At 35.6% G+C, this 15,537-nt stretch overlaps 2 protein-coding genes across 2 annotated transcripts; one reads left to right on the top strand and one right to left on the bottom strand.

The window, feature by feature from the left end:
• On the top strand, positions 997–2,806 carry LOC18770515 (myb-related protein 306). The gene is made up of 3 exons (XM_007203906.2): positions 997–1,401; positions 1,576–1,705; positions 1,859–2,806. Exons 1-3 carry the CDS (start codon positions 1,164–1,166, stop codon positions 2,577–2,579), a joined length of 1,089 nt encoding a protein of 362 aa, XP_007203968.2. The 5' UTR covers positions 997–1,163; the 3' UTR covers positions 2,580–2,806.
• Positions 7,360–14,739, bottom strand: LOC18770996 (probable S-sulfocysteine synthase, chloroplastic). Its single transcript, XM_007204298.2, has 10 exons — positions 14,489–14,739; positions 13,941–14,050; positions 13,499–13,556; positions 13,020–13,283; positions 12,766–12,903; positions 12,190–12,241; positions 12,052–12,101; positions 8,981–9,040; positions 8,736–8,816; positions 7,360–7,748 (listed from the first exon to the last, which is right to left on the bottom strand). The coding sequence occupies exons 1-10, from the start codon at positions 14,720–14,722 to the stop codon at positions 7,659–7,661; spliced, it is 1,137 nt and encodes a 378-aa protein (XP_007204360.1). The 5' UTR covers positions 14,723–14,739; the 3' UTR covers positions 7,360–7,658.

Genomic DNA, 15,537 nt, shown 5'->3' with positions numbered 1-15,537 from the left:
GTTCCTGTATAGCTGCGGCTTTCCCCTCAATTTGGGTTTTGACAGTAGTGTTACTATTTTCGTGGGGGCGACGGCGGTGACTCTACTTTCTGTCATCTCGGTTAGTTTTGCAGTTTTTTTTGGGTTGTAATAATTACATCAACTCTTTTGTGAGTTTGGTGTTTTGTTTGTAGTTGAGTCTGTTCTTGTATTTTTACTTGTGAGAGTTCAAAAGTTGTAGTTATATTGGTAGTTTTAGGCACTACGGTCAACGTCTGATTTGTTTAGGGTTGCGGCTTTCATGCAGAAATTTGTTTGGCTTTATATCACTATTAGTGGAGATATACGGTATACCTTGTGGTGTATTTCTCTGTATCTGGAATAACCCTGCATAGTTATTGTGCTTTCACATTTGTATTAACCCCTTTTAGGTAGTTTATGCCCCTATGACTGATAATCTTGGTGCCTAAGTTATGAATACAATTGCGGCTTACTCTAAAAAATATATATATATATGATTACAGGTACATCTTTATACCTCGGTATAAATTCAGAACAGTGTATTAATGAAAGTACTAAAATCAAATTTAACCGAACGACTAAATTTTAATGACGAGAAAAGGCATGTATTATTGGCTACACAATCTGATATTGTAATAAAATAAATAAATAAATAAAAAGAAAAAGAAAGTGAAGATGCTTAATTAGGGATATTTATGGAATTACGAGGGTCTATGGAGATAAAAATATGATTTTAAAATATTTTTTTGCAGTGGGTAGAAAGTCATTTTAGCTGTGTACTATTGGGAAAGCATTCTTAAGGAATTCATTTAATGATTTAGTGTGTTTTTCATATAAACAAAAGATCATTAGCCACCTAAAACAATCATGTTAGCCACAAATAGGAGGTTCACAAGAAGAGAAATAAGGGGCACGAATGTGAAGTTCTATTTCTGGTGATGTGCCGAAGTGGCACGTGACGATCGATGTAGAAGAGAGAAAGATGGAAAGATATTCGATCGACTTCCATTGATCCCTTTCAGATTTTGGTTTCTAGAGAAAGATTGACAATATTATTAAGGTTAGAGTTAATAAAAAGTCCAGATGACTCAGCGAGGTAGATGATCAATAGGTGTGAGAAAAAGTTCCTTCCCTTTAAGAGACCATGTATATAAAGCCCTCACATGCTCATAACACTATTTGAAATTAAGTGCGAGGTCATTTTGGATTGGAAGAGAAGGCAGAAGAGAGAGAGAGAGAGAGAGAGAGAGAGAGAGAGAGAGAGAGACATGGGAAGGCCTCCTTGCTGTGAGAAGGTTGGCATCAAGAAGGGTCCATGGACCCCTGAGGAGGACATCATCCTTGTTTCTTACATCCAAGAACACGGTCCGGGCAATTGGAGATCAGTTCCCACAAACACTGGTAATTAAGCAACAGCTTGAATTTCTTAATTTTATTTAATTAATTTGTATTTCTCATAAATCCAATATGGTATATGTATATATATATATATACATATTGCAGTGGATATATGTTCTTTGTCATGAATTAATATTTGGTGGTTTCTTGTTTAATTTTGCTGCAAAATATATATAGGGTTGTTGAGGTGCAGCAAAAGTTGCAGGCTCAGATGGACTAACTACCTCAGACCTGGAATCAAGAGAGGGAACTTCACACCTCATGAAGAAGGGATGATCATTCATTTGCAAGCTTTACTGGGTAACAAGTAATTCATCTTCAAAACTTACTGATTAATATTATTTCTTTTCTATATATTATGAACTTTTTTTTAAAATAAAAATTGTCTGTGTGTAGTATTAATTCTTATAGGTGTGAATTAATTTGGTGAATTTAATTAATATATCATTGGTTTAAACAGATGGGCAGCCATAGCTTCCTACCTCCCACAGAGAACAGACAATGACATAAAGAACTACTGGAACACCCACTTGAAGAAGAAGCTGAAGAAATTTCAATCAGCTCTAGACCCTCACATGGCATCAGACTCAACCACAAGTACCAATCATCAGTTAAATATTGTATCAAGGAGGAGTTTGAGTGAAGGGAGCTTAGATAATATGGCAACTCATGCCTCCTCAGTTACTCTGAAGAACAACCAATCCTCCACATATGCCTCGAGCACCGCAAACATTTCGCGACTCCTCGAAGGTTGGATGAGATCCTCCCCAACCCCGAAGATGCTGTCTAACACTAACCACCTCAAACTCAATGCATCTCATGATCTTCAGGATCAAGAAACACCTGCTGGAAATCTACTATCTCGTCACGAAGAGTTGGAATCGATTTTGTCGTACGAGAACTTGAACAATGTTGCTTCATGGGACAGGTCCACTTGTGATTCTACTCAGTCTGATAATAAGTTGAACCCTCGATGTGGTAGGGTTGCAAATGATGACGAAATAATTCATGAAGATGATCTTGTGCCTGATCGTGATCAGAAGAACAAGCAAATTATTAGATGTGAGGGCAGTACAAGTGCTCCTCCATTATCATTTCTTGAGAAGTGGCTTTTGGATGAAAGTGCTGGACAAGTAGACGATGATCAGATGTTGGAATTGTCTCCGATGTCCTCGGTTTGAGCTACCTAAAACAAAACAAAAACCAACAAAGAAGGGTGTTTATTGGTCTCTTTTGTGCTGAGGTTTCAACAAGTCTGGAATCTCTATGCTCTGATAATTGTAACCTTTTTTTTTTTCTTCTCTTTCTGAATGGATTAAGGAAGTTGATCATCATTTATCCCTAGTGTAAAATTAAATGGGCTAAATAATCAGCTGATTAGCTATGCTAATTGTAGCCTTCATACAAACCAATTTTATTAGGATGCAGTCCAACAATAACAAAAATTGAGTTTTAAATCCTATATTTTAAATGGAAATTAGAATGTATTTATAATAATAATAATAAAAAACTCATTTATTGGAGGCCCTTCATGGTAGCTGGAGGCTGGTGCTAAAATATTGTTTGCCTAAGTACATACACATGTACAAAGGTAATTAATTATTGAGTAAGTATATTGACATCTAGGTTGGCATGTAGACTGTTTTTCAAGTTTGGAAGTCATAAGTTATGAGAGAGAGAGAGAGAGAATGAGAGAGAGATGAATTAAAAGTTTTACCAATCTTTTTGTTCTATGTTTGAGTGTGTAGTATTTATGTTAATTAATTATGAACTTGGAAGAAAACAATTAGCTAGAGATATAGGGGAAAGGAATAATAGCCATATAAGTAAATGGGATTTGCGTCACGAAAGTCATGCAACCGAATGAGGTAAATGGTTGCCTCAAAAACCCTACTTTTGGGGGAAAATGAGGGCAAAACATGTGACCATATTCACCTTTCGGTGTGAGAAGCTGTGATCCTATGGCTTCCAAGCCTACCATGCAAATTGAAAAGCTAAGTTTCACAGGACATATAGAAGGGTTTGACTGTCATGCCGTGCCTTTACAGACACAACAAAAAATCACAAAACCCCACCTTCCTATTGTGGTCCCTTTGTTTCACAATAATTCATAAAAAAATGAATAATAACGATGAAAAATAAAACCCAGGAAATGAAATTACAAACTCTGGTTTCATTTTTAATACAAAAGATAGTTAAAACTACAAAAAGAAAGGGGATTTCTTACATACACACTACCAATATATCATGAAAATTCAAATATAAGATCAATAATTTGTAAGTTAAGACCATTTTTTCACTCGGTTAGACTCCGTTGATTTTTTTTTTTTTCTTAAAGTAGAATGAATAGCTTATATATCCATCATAAAGCGGCACGCTGTGGTTCGTATTGGCCAACCAAACATGAGGTGCACCATTAATTATAGACTCCCAATAAACGGAAATATGAGTCTTTATTACATCCAATAGGACAATTATTTCAAATGCTAGATAACCTACCTTTATCTCCCAACTTACCTAAATGTTGTGTTACAATCTTTTAGCTCATTTAAGGCCCTTTAATCTTTCAATTATTTAGCATACTAGAGCATCACCACCTTACACTTGTGTTAAGAGCACTTTAAGCGGCAAGGTGAAGCCCAGGCAGAAGACAACCTAGGCCCGCGTGACGGCTCCAGTGCGTAAGGGCAAGTCCGGGTAAGGCGTGGAGCCTACCAATCCGGGCAAATCCAGTCCGTGCTGCTGTCTAGACAAGTGATGTAATGCTGACGTCATAATGATGTTAGCAACCAATTAAAATAATTACAAATTGAAAAATAAATAAAAACAAAAAAAATTTCAAATTTTTATTTTTACTTTTAATAAATATCTAGCTATATTCTTTACTTCCCACACCAAAACACTAAATCTAAACCTTATCAGAATTAATCGTTTATGCATAAAAAATTAAAAAAATTAAAAATTTAAAGTGAATAGTAATTGCCATTTACCATGACAATAGGTGGAAACGCACTTTGTCTTTTGTAAGAATTGGTACTATTCATGTGGATAGTAGCAGCTCTTACCTCCCCTTACCATTTTTCATGACAAATGGGTTAAAGTGCTCTAAGGAGTTTAAAATAAAACGTAAAAAGGCACACACAGAAAAACTATTGGTTATGATTAACTTGAAAGATGCTATGTTCCTTTGAGAATCTAAACCATAAGCCCACACATGAGCCAGCGCATGGCCCAATCCAATTTGTACTCAAAGGATGACCAAGACTTTAATTTTTATTTTTTTTAGTACAATCGATTGAAGGAGGGAGGTTTACATAAATATTCATTGGGTGTCTGTGGTTTTGAATGTCTGCCCATATAGGTGGAGGAGGAAGAACTCAACCAACTGAGCTATACCCCACTTCTGACTTCTTTTTTTTTTTATTTTTTAGTTCCAAGGATGACCAAGACTTATTATAAGTTCTTTCTAAACTTCCAAGGATGACCAAGACTTATTACAAGTTCTTTCTAAACTTCCAATGTGGGACTAACTTATTAGTTCTGCTCTATGTAACAACATGGGAGATAAATTTTAGGAAGATAAATTTTTGTAAAGAACGTGAAACACAACACTTTATTGTAAATATGGGTTTATAATAAGAATACATTGTGTCCGAGAACAAATCTTTCATAGTGGTGGTGATGTCGATGTAGCCCATGCACAAAACCACAAGATAAATGACTGCCTAGACCTAGAGGACTCGGATATGGCCTATGAAGTACTCTCCAACAGTTTAATCTATGGTTCATCCATGATGTTATTGTTCAACAATTTTTTTAAAATCGCTATATTTATTTTATTTGATTAATGCTACAGAATTTAGTGCACACTCCTTTTTAGAGACAAAGGAAAGCCAAAGATGCTTCACTGATGAAGGCCACATTGGGGGAAATGAGCAGAAAGAGGTGAAGAGACTTGGCTAAAGAAGAAAAAGCAGGAAGACCATATGCTAGGGTTTCTAAGGTAAAGAAGAGCTTTCAGCGCTTATAAAATAAACCAATGGATTTCCTAAAGAACCAACTCAAAGCAGGACGAGCAAGCACATATATTGTAAGTATTGGAGACATTAGAGGTTCAGAACCAAATAAAAAGCTGCTTTGGCCTACGTCACAACAAGAAGATTACTAGATACATATGTTTTAAGAGTTATTTACACTAACAAACCTTGAGGTTATTGGTATTTTCACAAAACCCCTTCAAGTTTCAAAAATTACACAAATATCCCCTAATGTTTCAAATTATTTTCACAAAACCCCTCCTGTTAATTTGACCACAAAAAAAAAACAAACAAACAAACAATTTTCCTCCAATGGGCTCGTTTGGTATGTCGGACTGTACTGACTAATTTCCGTCGAATAGTATTAATCTGTTCCGGAGAGTACTGACTATTTATCCATAATATTATAAGACGTTTGGTGCTGTTCCGGATAAATAATTTGACTAAGTTATACTGTGTTTGGTGATGTTTCGAATAACATCAGATCAAACTATTTATAAATAAAAAATAAAAAAAATCTTTAATAATTTTAATGGAAATTGAGATTCAAATGACACAAATTTTTTTTTTTTTTTTTGTAAGATTCATATGACAAGATTTGTTTTTCAATTGTTTTTGCCAAGATTTTTTTTCATATAACCCATTATCATAATTGTAGTATCTCATAAAAATTCCAACATACTCGCATATGTTAATAAAAACAACACCAAATAATGTATAATTCAAAGTGATCACATATTAAGGTGATAAGAGCAAAAGAGAAAGTTGTTCATAAACCAAACTACATCAAAGAGTGAATCATAGCTCCCTCGCCCCAAGTAAGAGAAGAACAAATGCTTTTCTCATAGCACCATCCAATGTCAGGAATGTTTTTTCATCACTTGCTTTCTTCAAAATTAGCCGTAGTGCCTTAATTTGGTCATTAATAGACAAGTCCACCTTTGCTTTTCTAATAGCAATTGACAAAGAAAAAAAAATGGTTCCTAGAATTCAGGTTCATACAATTTTAATTTTGTAATTTTGCTCTCCTAGTCGTCAGGTATGTATGTATTCAACTAAACTACCAACACTAGCACATTTATTTGTTTTTGGACGAAAACTGGCAATACTCTGTTTAATACCAACAATCTAAATATTCCCACAACGTCGAATCACTATATCATATACGAAGAAAATATTCGATTAAAAAAATGTCAAAAAAGAAAAATTCATAACCTAATTTCCCCAAAAAATTTGAAATATATAAAGCATATTGGAGAGAGTATGAAAAAGAGATAGAGTGAGATATGGATACCTGGAGAAGAGTGAAGGAAATAACCTGTGGAGAAGATAGCAGAGAAGAACCCTAAGGAGAAGAAGATGAAAAGAGCGTCTGATTTATTTTCATAAAACGTGTGTTCTTTTTCCCTAACAGTATAATTAAGCGTGTATTATCTAAACTGAGGTGTGGGTTGTATTAGTTAGTCAGGTGAGGAGAGTATTAAAAGCCCAATCCGTATAAAATAGTCGGGTAATTAAATAATACAAGTTGACAGCAAACACCTGACATAGACTATTTAATCATATCCAGAGTCTAATACGGTGTATCAAACGAGCCTGACAATGTTAACCTCATTTGAAGAATTTTTTTATTTTTTTATTTAAGAAATCATCAATTTTTTCAACGGAAAATAAAAGAAAGGGGTTATGTGAAAACAAAATCTCAGGTGGTTAGTGTAATTTATGAAACCTAAAAGGGTTTTATGAAAACACCACAAACCTCTATGGTGCCAATGTAGATAGCTATGTTTTAACTTAAGCCTCCAGATTAACTACATAATTCTCACCCTACAGATTAAAGTAGAAACTAACGCAAAGTTTTCACATGGACAATACTAGATGATATGGCACCCAATGTATTATTGATATGGTCTAACTCCAGGTAGATGATCAATGGCCATTTGTATAAATAGAAACAATGCAGGATACAGTGCAGGATACAGAAACAAAATATGTATCCTACATCAGAATGAAAGTCAAATTACATAAATGCTGCCTCTGCAACATATGAGGCCAAGCAACCTATCTAGGGAAAAAAAAAGGGTTTAATTTTTCAATTTGATGATATATATATAACAGTTAAATACAATACCTTTTTTTTTCAGAAACGTGGTGGTTTCTGATTGCTTCATAAAATGTTAGGTGTCAATCTTTTGGATGATACATTGTCTGGAATAGTTATGTTTATCTTCCTCGCATCTTCTGAACCTCTTCATGTATTGATTGGAAAAGTACAGTGGGAATATACCGCTCACCAAAGCTTGGAAATATGACCTATAAGTTCAAAGAAAAAAAAATTAATAGAAAGAATGCAGTACAAGATTAGATTGCATATCCCAACAGATGTGCCACCTATAACATGTTGAGGCAAAGTCAATCAACACAATACTGTTTGGAATGGTATAAAATGTAATTTGTCAACTTATTAATTCAATGAGCAGATGCATGTGCGCCCGCAGGTGTGGCGGTACTACTGTAAAAACACATTGGACAGTAAAGATGGTATTTAAAATAAAATCAAAAGAAAGAAATCTAGAACATAACATCTACATGGCCTTTGTTCTAACAGCCTTAAATGTTACCCAATTAAACTAAGCTAAACTAAATTAAGAGCCTAGTATTCAGCCAATAGACAGTGTATCATTACCAAGTCAGATTAAACAACAAAATGTTGTTAGTGACCTGTAATTAGTTAGATGTTGTTAGGACGTAGGAGGGTTATTTAGCTCAGCTCTTGTATTTAAGAGAAAACACTGTTTCAGCATTATTATGAATGAAATACGTTGTCAAACACAACAAGAGTTATTTTTAGCTTCTTACTTTGCTATACAGAAGAATTCTATCAGGAATTAGCTGTCACTTCGTCATAAGATTGGACCAAGGCATCTAATCTGAATCAGCCCCACGACCAAGAGGTATAATCTGAATCAGTTCCAGGATTGTGTAAACTAAGCATTTCACTTGCGATTTGCTTCAGAAAAGTTTTCTTATGCAACAAATGCATTTCATGATCGCATTATCTTGATTAAACTACATCCTACACCCTTCAAGACAATTTTGTATTATCAATTAAATGATTCTGCATCAGTTTCTTATTCTTCATATTTCTTATAATTTGACCGACACTTTGGATCCAGGTAACATGCTTTAGCTATGAAGCTATCTACTGCTTTGCCACAATTTGCATGACAAACTAAAGATGCTAAAAAGCACACATTAAAGCTAGTCAAATTGAGAAACAAAACCAAAAAAGAACCTCACCGTGATTAGTTTTCCAGTATTTTCAGGCCTTCTTGCTAAACTTATTGCAGCAGCTGCAGCAGCTCCTGATGAAATACCAACCTACAGACAAGTATTTGCATATTGAATTATCAAAATCACCTTGAATTAGGATAGAAATACAGAAAGTGGGATGAATTTCTAAGTTAAATAGCTAATAAATCGTAGCAGAAGTTAGAATCTGTTGCTTATAAAGTGCTCCATGTCAAAGAATACTTGCAAATTACCAGTAAACCTTCCTCCAATGCTAGTCTCCTTGCCATTTCAACAGCTTCATCATTAGTAACCTAGATTTGAAAAAAGAAAAAATATATATATCATATAGTTAATTTTGAACTGAATGTACAGTGTAAAGCAACCCACCCCCGAAAAAAAAAGGAAAAAAAAGAAGAAGGCATGTAGACAATTAAGAGGCTGATTGACATAGCAAATCCCAAATACTCATCCAGTAATACCTTATGACGCAGTATTTGTTGGGAGAGAAAAAAAGGAAACAATATGAGTGGGATAGACAGGATCAGAGAGGGGAAGAGAGGAGAAAAAAAAAAAGAAGAGGAAAGGGGAGTGGAGATAAAACAAGAGGGAGGCTAGGGTTACGGTTTCTAATTCAATATTCTTAATCAAGTCTGTCTTCAATGAGTAGTGACATATGCCGAGATTTACACTGAAGAAATTCGACAGTGTAGCACCGAAACACCTCCAACTGAAGGCCACCCTTACTCTTGACCTATCTGAAATCATGTTTGTGATCCAGGAGATTTTCCAACAAAAACTACTCAGTGAATCTCATGACCTTATGACTATATGATTGCTTCCCCTTTCCAAGGTTATTAACCAACACACTCACCCCCATCAATAGGTCCTTAAGTCATCTAGGCTCATTCCATACATCTGCTCTGCTAAGTTTGCTTCCTACATTGGTAGCAAGTAGTGAAATATAATGCCAAGACCAATTTCTGGTCTTTCTTAAACACGCAAACCTATATACAAGCACCATAAGCCAACCCTTATGCTAAACACGCAAACCTATATACAAGCATAACGCCCAGGAGAAGAACTCATTTGCAGTGCAGGGTCACCCTTCCCTTACTTTTTGGCATTGTGTATACTATGAGCACCGCTTAACCAAAACCTATTCCCTTACCTGGTGCTACGCGGCAAACGTGCATCACAAAGCCCGAAGGTCTAGCATCAATTCCATTGCACTCATTTTGACCACAGAAACTTGTTTGTATTTTCGGTTTCCCCAAATTCCATGTAATTTCCTCTCAAGAGAATTCCACATCAGGAGTATAAAGATATGAGCAATATATAACATCTTTGGCCTTTCCGCCCATCTCAAAATGGGTTTAGGTTGGACGCACTAATTCTGTCAAAGTATCAAAGCAGGCAATCCATGTGTCCAGCCAACAAGCACACACGGTACAGTCACCAACACGTGAGGGGGCGTGTAGAAACAATCACCCATCGAGAATTCAAGTCTTACACAATACTGTAAAAGACTTGAGCCTCTCCACCAACTTCTAATTGTATTTTTTTTTTTTGGTTTAGATGCTCTAACTCTATAATTACCCAAACTCCTAATTACAAGCCCCATCAAAATGAGAAACAAATTTTTTTGAAGGGCTAAAATCACGATACAAAACATAGTGAACCAGATTCCACCATCAAAATGATACAGCCTTAACAAACAAATCCAAAATACACCTAAATTGTAAAACAACTCTAAAAACAATCCTACAGCAGCTCCCCAATCTAACAAAATTACAGAAAATGAAAGATCCCTAAAAGCTTGAGAAAGAGAAGGGCATAAGGATGCCCAAAACCTAACTCTTTCCCAAGAATTCTCTTCTACATCCCCACTATAGTTCTCGAATTTTCTTCTTTTTTCTCCCACCAAATTACCCAAAAGACGACCAACACAGTGCGACTCCACAAAATTCTTGCCTTCCTTCTGCCACCAAAAGACAAATACTTTTCACAAAGCATGTTTGAAGGTGACAGAGAAAAAACCCAATTAACCTCTACCTCCCTGACTAACTGCCACCACAGCCTCAATGCATACATAACCAATTTGTGTTTACAATAATGTCACTCAATAACAAAAGGTATCTACTCACTCATCATGCCAGCGCATCCCAAGTCCAAGAACACTCCACATGCTAGTGCTCTCCACATGGATATTCACAAGATTGTCACTCAATAATAAAAGGGTTCTAAACACTTCCCACACTGAGATGCATCTCAGATCTCATCTTGGTTCTTGTCTTGCTGGTATCTCATCTCATGTTTGTCTCGTTGAGATCTCTTTTTGATTCCCATCTCAGTTCTATTTGTTGTAGCAAGCTAAGAGTCACTGATATCTACCCTCCAACTTCATGGGGAGTTTTGTTTTGTAGGCTTATTATTAGTCATTCACTTTAATGGCGGATTATTAGGCATTTAGCTTACATAAGTCAGTTAGCTTATATTGAGGTATAATTGTTGAATTAGCTTAATTTGAGGATAATTGTCTGATTCCCTTAATTCAAGGCTAATCTTCAGGGCAGACTTATGTCTTTGTGTCCTATATCAGGACCAATGTAGTTTGTTGTTAAAATAATGAATACAATGATCTTCCCGCTTATTTTTTGAGCTTATTTACAACAGGCTTCTTGGATGCCCTGCATCACCACCCTTGATTTGGCAGCTGGCATTTTAGTATCTCATCTCATATTATGTTCTCAGACATTTGATTTGAAATTATTTGTTTGCGTAAAGGCTTGTATTGTGTTTTTCATTGTCATAATTGCAATAAAATTATGTTTCTTTTTCAAAATAAAAATAAAAATTTGTTTGTGTAAATATGCTTCATTTTTAGCTTATTTCAGACCTGCTCTGGTAGTATCCCATGAGTCTTATTTCAATGCTTCATTGTAATTTGTAGGTCAGAATTAGTGTCCAAAAGTATTTTAGCAATTTTAATGTAAGCCACTATTTAGCTATGGGTTAAAAGAAAATTATGATTTATTTATTAACTAAAAGTAGAAAATTGTTCAACTTTTATGCATCCAAGAGCTCTTTTCTGGGGTCCAATAACTTTAAAACCCACCAAACCAGCCATCTTTATACTCTAAACCTACCAATTATTGCAACACCATTAAAATGCTAATAAACACTCAATTTCTCAAACCATTAGCCAAAAAAAGAACTAGTTAAAAACCCAAGATGACAAACCCATGTGCGTTGTCCTATTCCAAGAGACGATGAGAAAACAATAACATTAATAAAACCTAAGAGACAACGCAAATCAATTTACCTTGATGACCTCATCAAGCAAATTAACATCCAAAATACTTGGCACATAACCTGCATGAAGAACTCACATAAATTTGTCAGTACAGGCATATCATATTCTTGAAAAAGGAATTGCAACAGAAAATTGATGTGAGTTCACCTGGATTTTCTCCAGAGATCACACTCCTCTCTGCAGGTTCCACACCTACTACCTGGATAACCAAAATTACAAAACATGCAGCTTTCCAGAGTTACAAACACAATAATCCATAAAACTGCAGTGACACTAATTTCCACTAATCAAGCCATGTAAGAGCAACCACTCAGACACCCCACCAGATATAGATCTAGTAGCAAGCTTGAAATCTCTAATGACACTAAGTTGTCAAACTGCAATAATATTGCAAAGCAATAAACTTCAAAACAGAAAAAGAAAAAATTATAAGTTCATAGTCACAGCCATTGGAAGTGCTATGCCATTCTAAGGCCTATGTACAATGTTATATTCCAAAAAAAATAAATAGATATATCACATGAATGATATAGAACTCTTAAATGAATGTCTATTAACATTACAATCTGAACTTTAAAGTCAAATCCATAATATTCTGTTTCAATTTGAAAGGGACACATAAATATCATTGAGATGAGCAATCATGAAATAATTCATTAATCTAGACGTCGGCGCAAGATACGTGTAACTTGCAATGAATTACCATACATTATGAAGCCTGACCTTTATCTCGTTGTTCATCGCTTTCAGGTAACGCCCAGTGCCTGTAACAGTACCACCAGTTCCAATAGCAGCAACAAATATGTCAACGCTGCCCATGGTATCCTCCCATATTTCTGGCCCAGTAGTATCGAAATGTATCTGTGATTCATCATTTGAATCGTCACTATAATATAATACTATAAGATATAATATACGAATATTAGGATAACCAACAGCAGTTAGTCAAGTCTTCCTCGAGAGAAAACAGAAACAACCTTTGCATTGGCGGCATTATCAAACTGTTGAAGCATATATGAATTTGGTGTTCTCAGAACAATCTCTCCAGCTTTATCTAAAGCTCCTTTCAAACCCTTTTCTGGATCTGTCAAAACAACCTCTGCCCCAAATGCACGTAAAAGAATCCTCCTTTCGAGATTTATGGATGCAGGCATGGTGACTATAAGTTTATACCCTTTAGTTGCAGCAACAAAAGCAATACCAAGTCCTGTATTTCCACTAGTTGGTTCAACTAATACACTCTGCATAGTTACAGAAAGAACATACAACTCTTTTATATAACAGAAATATGCAACAAACAACCTCCCCTCACCCCCCAAATAAAAGGAAAAATAAAAAACACAGCTTTCACCAACTACAACATCTTACTCCATGTGACTTGCAAAAGCATCTTAGATGACAAGGTGATATATTGATCTACACAGTAAATTTTTCATATAATGACTAATCAGCTCACCTTTCCAGGAGATATTAATCCACTTTTCTCAGCATTAGCTATCATGCTACATCCAATTCTGAAATTTTAATCAGCAAATATAACATGAGCATCTGCAATGTTTATCCATTCAACAAGCACAAAGGTTAATGAAATGGAAATCATAGTGGTATGGTAATTATTACTGGTCAGCAAAGATACTTAGTTCCATTAAAAATACATTACTTCAAACTTAAAGCGAGTATGAAGAAATTAACGATACTTCTTTAAATTTTGAGGACTACCACATGGGCCAATTATGTCCTAAAGTTTCATCAATAGGATGATTCCATTCACCTGATGAATCTTCTACAATCAGGATGGCAAACAAAGATTAAGAAGTAATTCTGGTAAATAACGGTAACAACATCTAGTAAGATCCATAATATGGGGTAAAATGACAATTCATCAGTAAGCAAGTTACCTATCCTTGACACTTCGGCACGGTTCCATAGATTCAAGCTTTGCTGCAATATTTGCCACACAACTTCCGGTAACTTTGTTGAGGTATACCATTGGTGTACTTCCAATCAACTATATCAGTTTATCAGCAAATTCCAGTCAACAAAAACTTTTGACAATAGAAACCACTATGCACATAAATTGCAGTGATTAAAACAAGATTATATATTGTAATGAAATGTGTAAAGTGACCACATCCAACAGCTACGTTGATACAAATTCAAAACCCACCTACTTATCATTACTTTCTCACAATATTAAACCCAAAAACACATCAATACACACACACACACATATATATATATATGTGTGTACATATTACAAGAGATTCAACATAGAGAATTTTCGTCTAATTTTTTTCTGTCCAACCAACCAGTGCAGTGCCAAAAATTGAAGATATGCCTTGTTGAAATCTTAGCATTAAGGAATATTATTCAGATAGAAATTCAACAAATGTGCGTTGAAAAGTACGCTATAACAAAAGAACAAACCAGCGGCATAGAGCAGAACCTGGGTTACGTCCTCAGCGATATTGACAGTGTCGAGGTCTTCTCTGGTGGCGTAAACAGAGGAGGCTTTGGCAAACACGAGAGGGTATCGCTGGGTGAATTGTCTTCTGAGCAGAGCTCCATTAGTGGACAAGATGGAGCTGGAAACCTTGAAGGTTCCGAAACGGTGGCGTTTGGAGGGAAATGAAAAGGGATGAGGGAGAGAAAGAAGCAGAGGAGCTGATAATATAGCCATTGGTTAAGAAAAGGTTTTTGCGGGGTTTTAGATGGGGATTTCATGTACACGGTGGGGGCGAGTTCGCGCTTTTGCCCTCCCTATCTTTATTTTTTCTTTGAAAAAAAAAAATTGAAATAGAAACTTTATTAGATAAATTTCAACGGTACCATCAAAGACATCAACAAAACACAATTAGCAATAAGTTCAAACAAAGCTCACAAACCCAACATAACCAAAACCTTAAATCAACCCATGAGCCTAAACAAATCCTACCACCACCATCTGAAGAAGCGTCGTCAATGTTAGGATTTTTCAAGTATTTATGTTTTAGTTGAATTGGTCAAGTTAGTTGTTAATAATCCCTAGGTGTTAGGGATGTGAGGTAGTGTTTGTTTATTTGTTATCCTAGTTTCTAGGGGAATCCCATCAGTCTAGATATTAGACGTGGGTTTGGTTTGCTGCTTAAGTTTCTGCTTTCAGTTTCTTTGTAAGGCTATATAAGCCTAGCTTTAGAGCTTTGATAAGGAAGATGCACTTTTCCAATTGTTGTTTCAATTACTCAAGCTTTAGTTTTCAACAATTGGTATCAGAGCCCCCATTAGGGCCTGAGTAGAAAAGAAGCGGCCGCTTGCATCTTGCAGCAGCAAGATCACCATGGTGAGTGACAACATTGGTTTTGTACAACCAGCAATCCCAAGGTTAGATGGACACTATGATCAATGGAGTTTGCTTATGGAAAATTTCTTGCGGTCCAGAGAGTACTGGAGTTTGGTGGAGAATGGCATCACCGAACCTGCTGCAGAAACTATTCTCACTGAGGCACAAAGAAAGGC

Source organism: Prunus persica, chromosome G7 (assembly GCF_000346465.2).
Source record: "Prunus persica cultivar Lovell chromosome G7, Prunus_persica_NCBIv2, whole genome shotgun sequence".
Taxonomy (NCBI): Eukaryota; Viridiplantae; Streptophyta; class Magnoliopsida; order Rosales; family Rosaceae; genus Prunus; species Prunus persica.
This window is presented reverse-complemented; position numbering and strand designations above follow the sequence as displayed.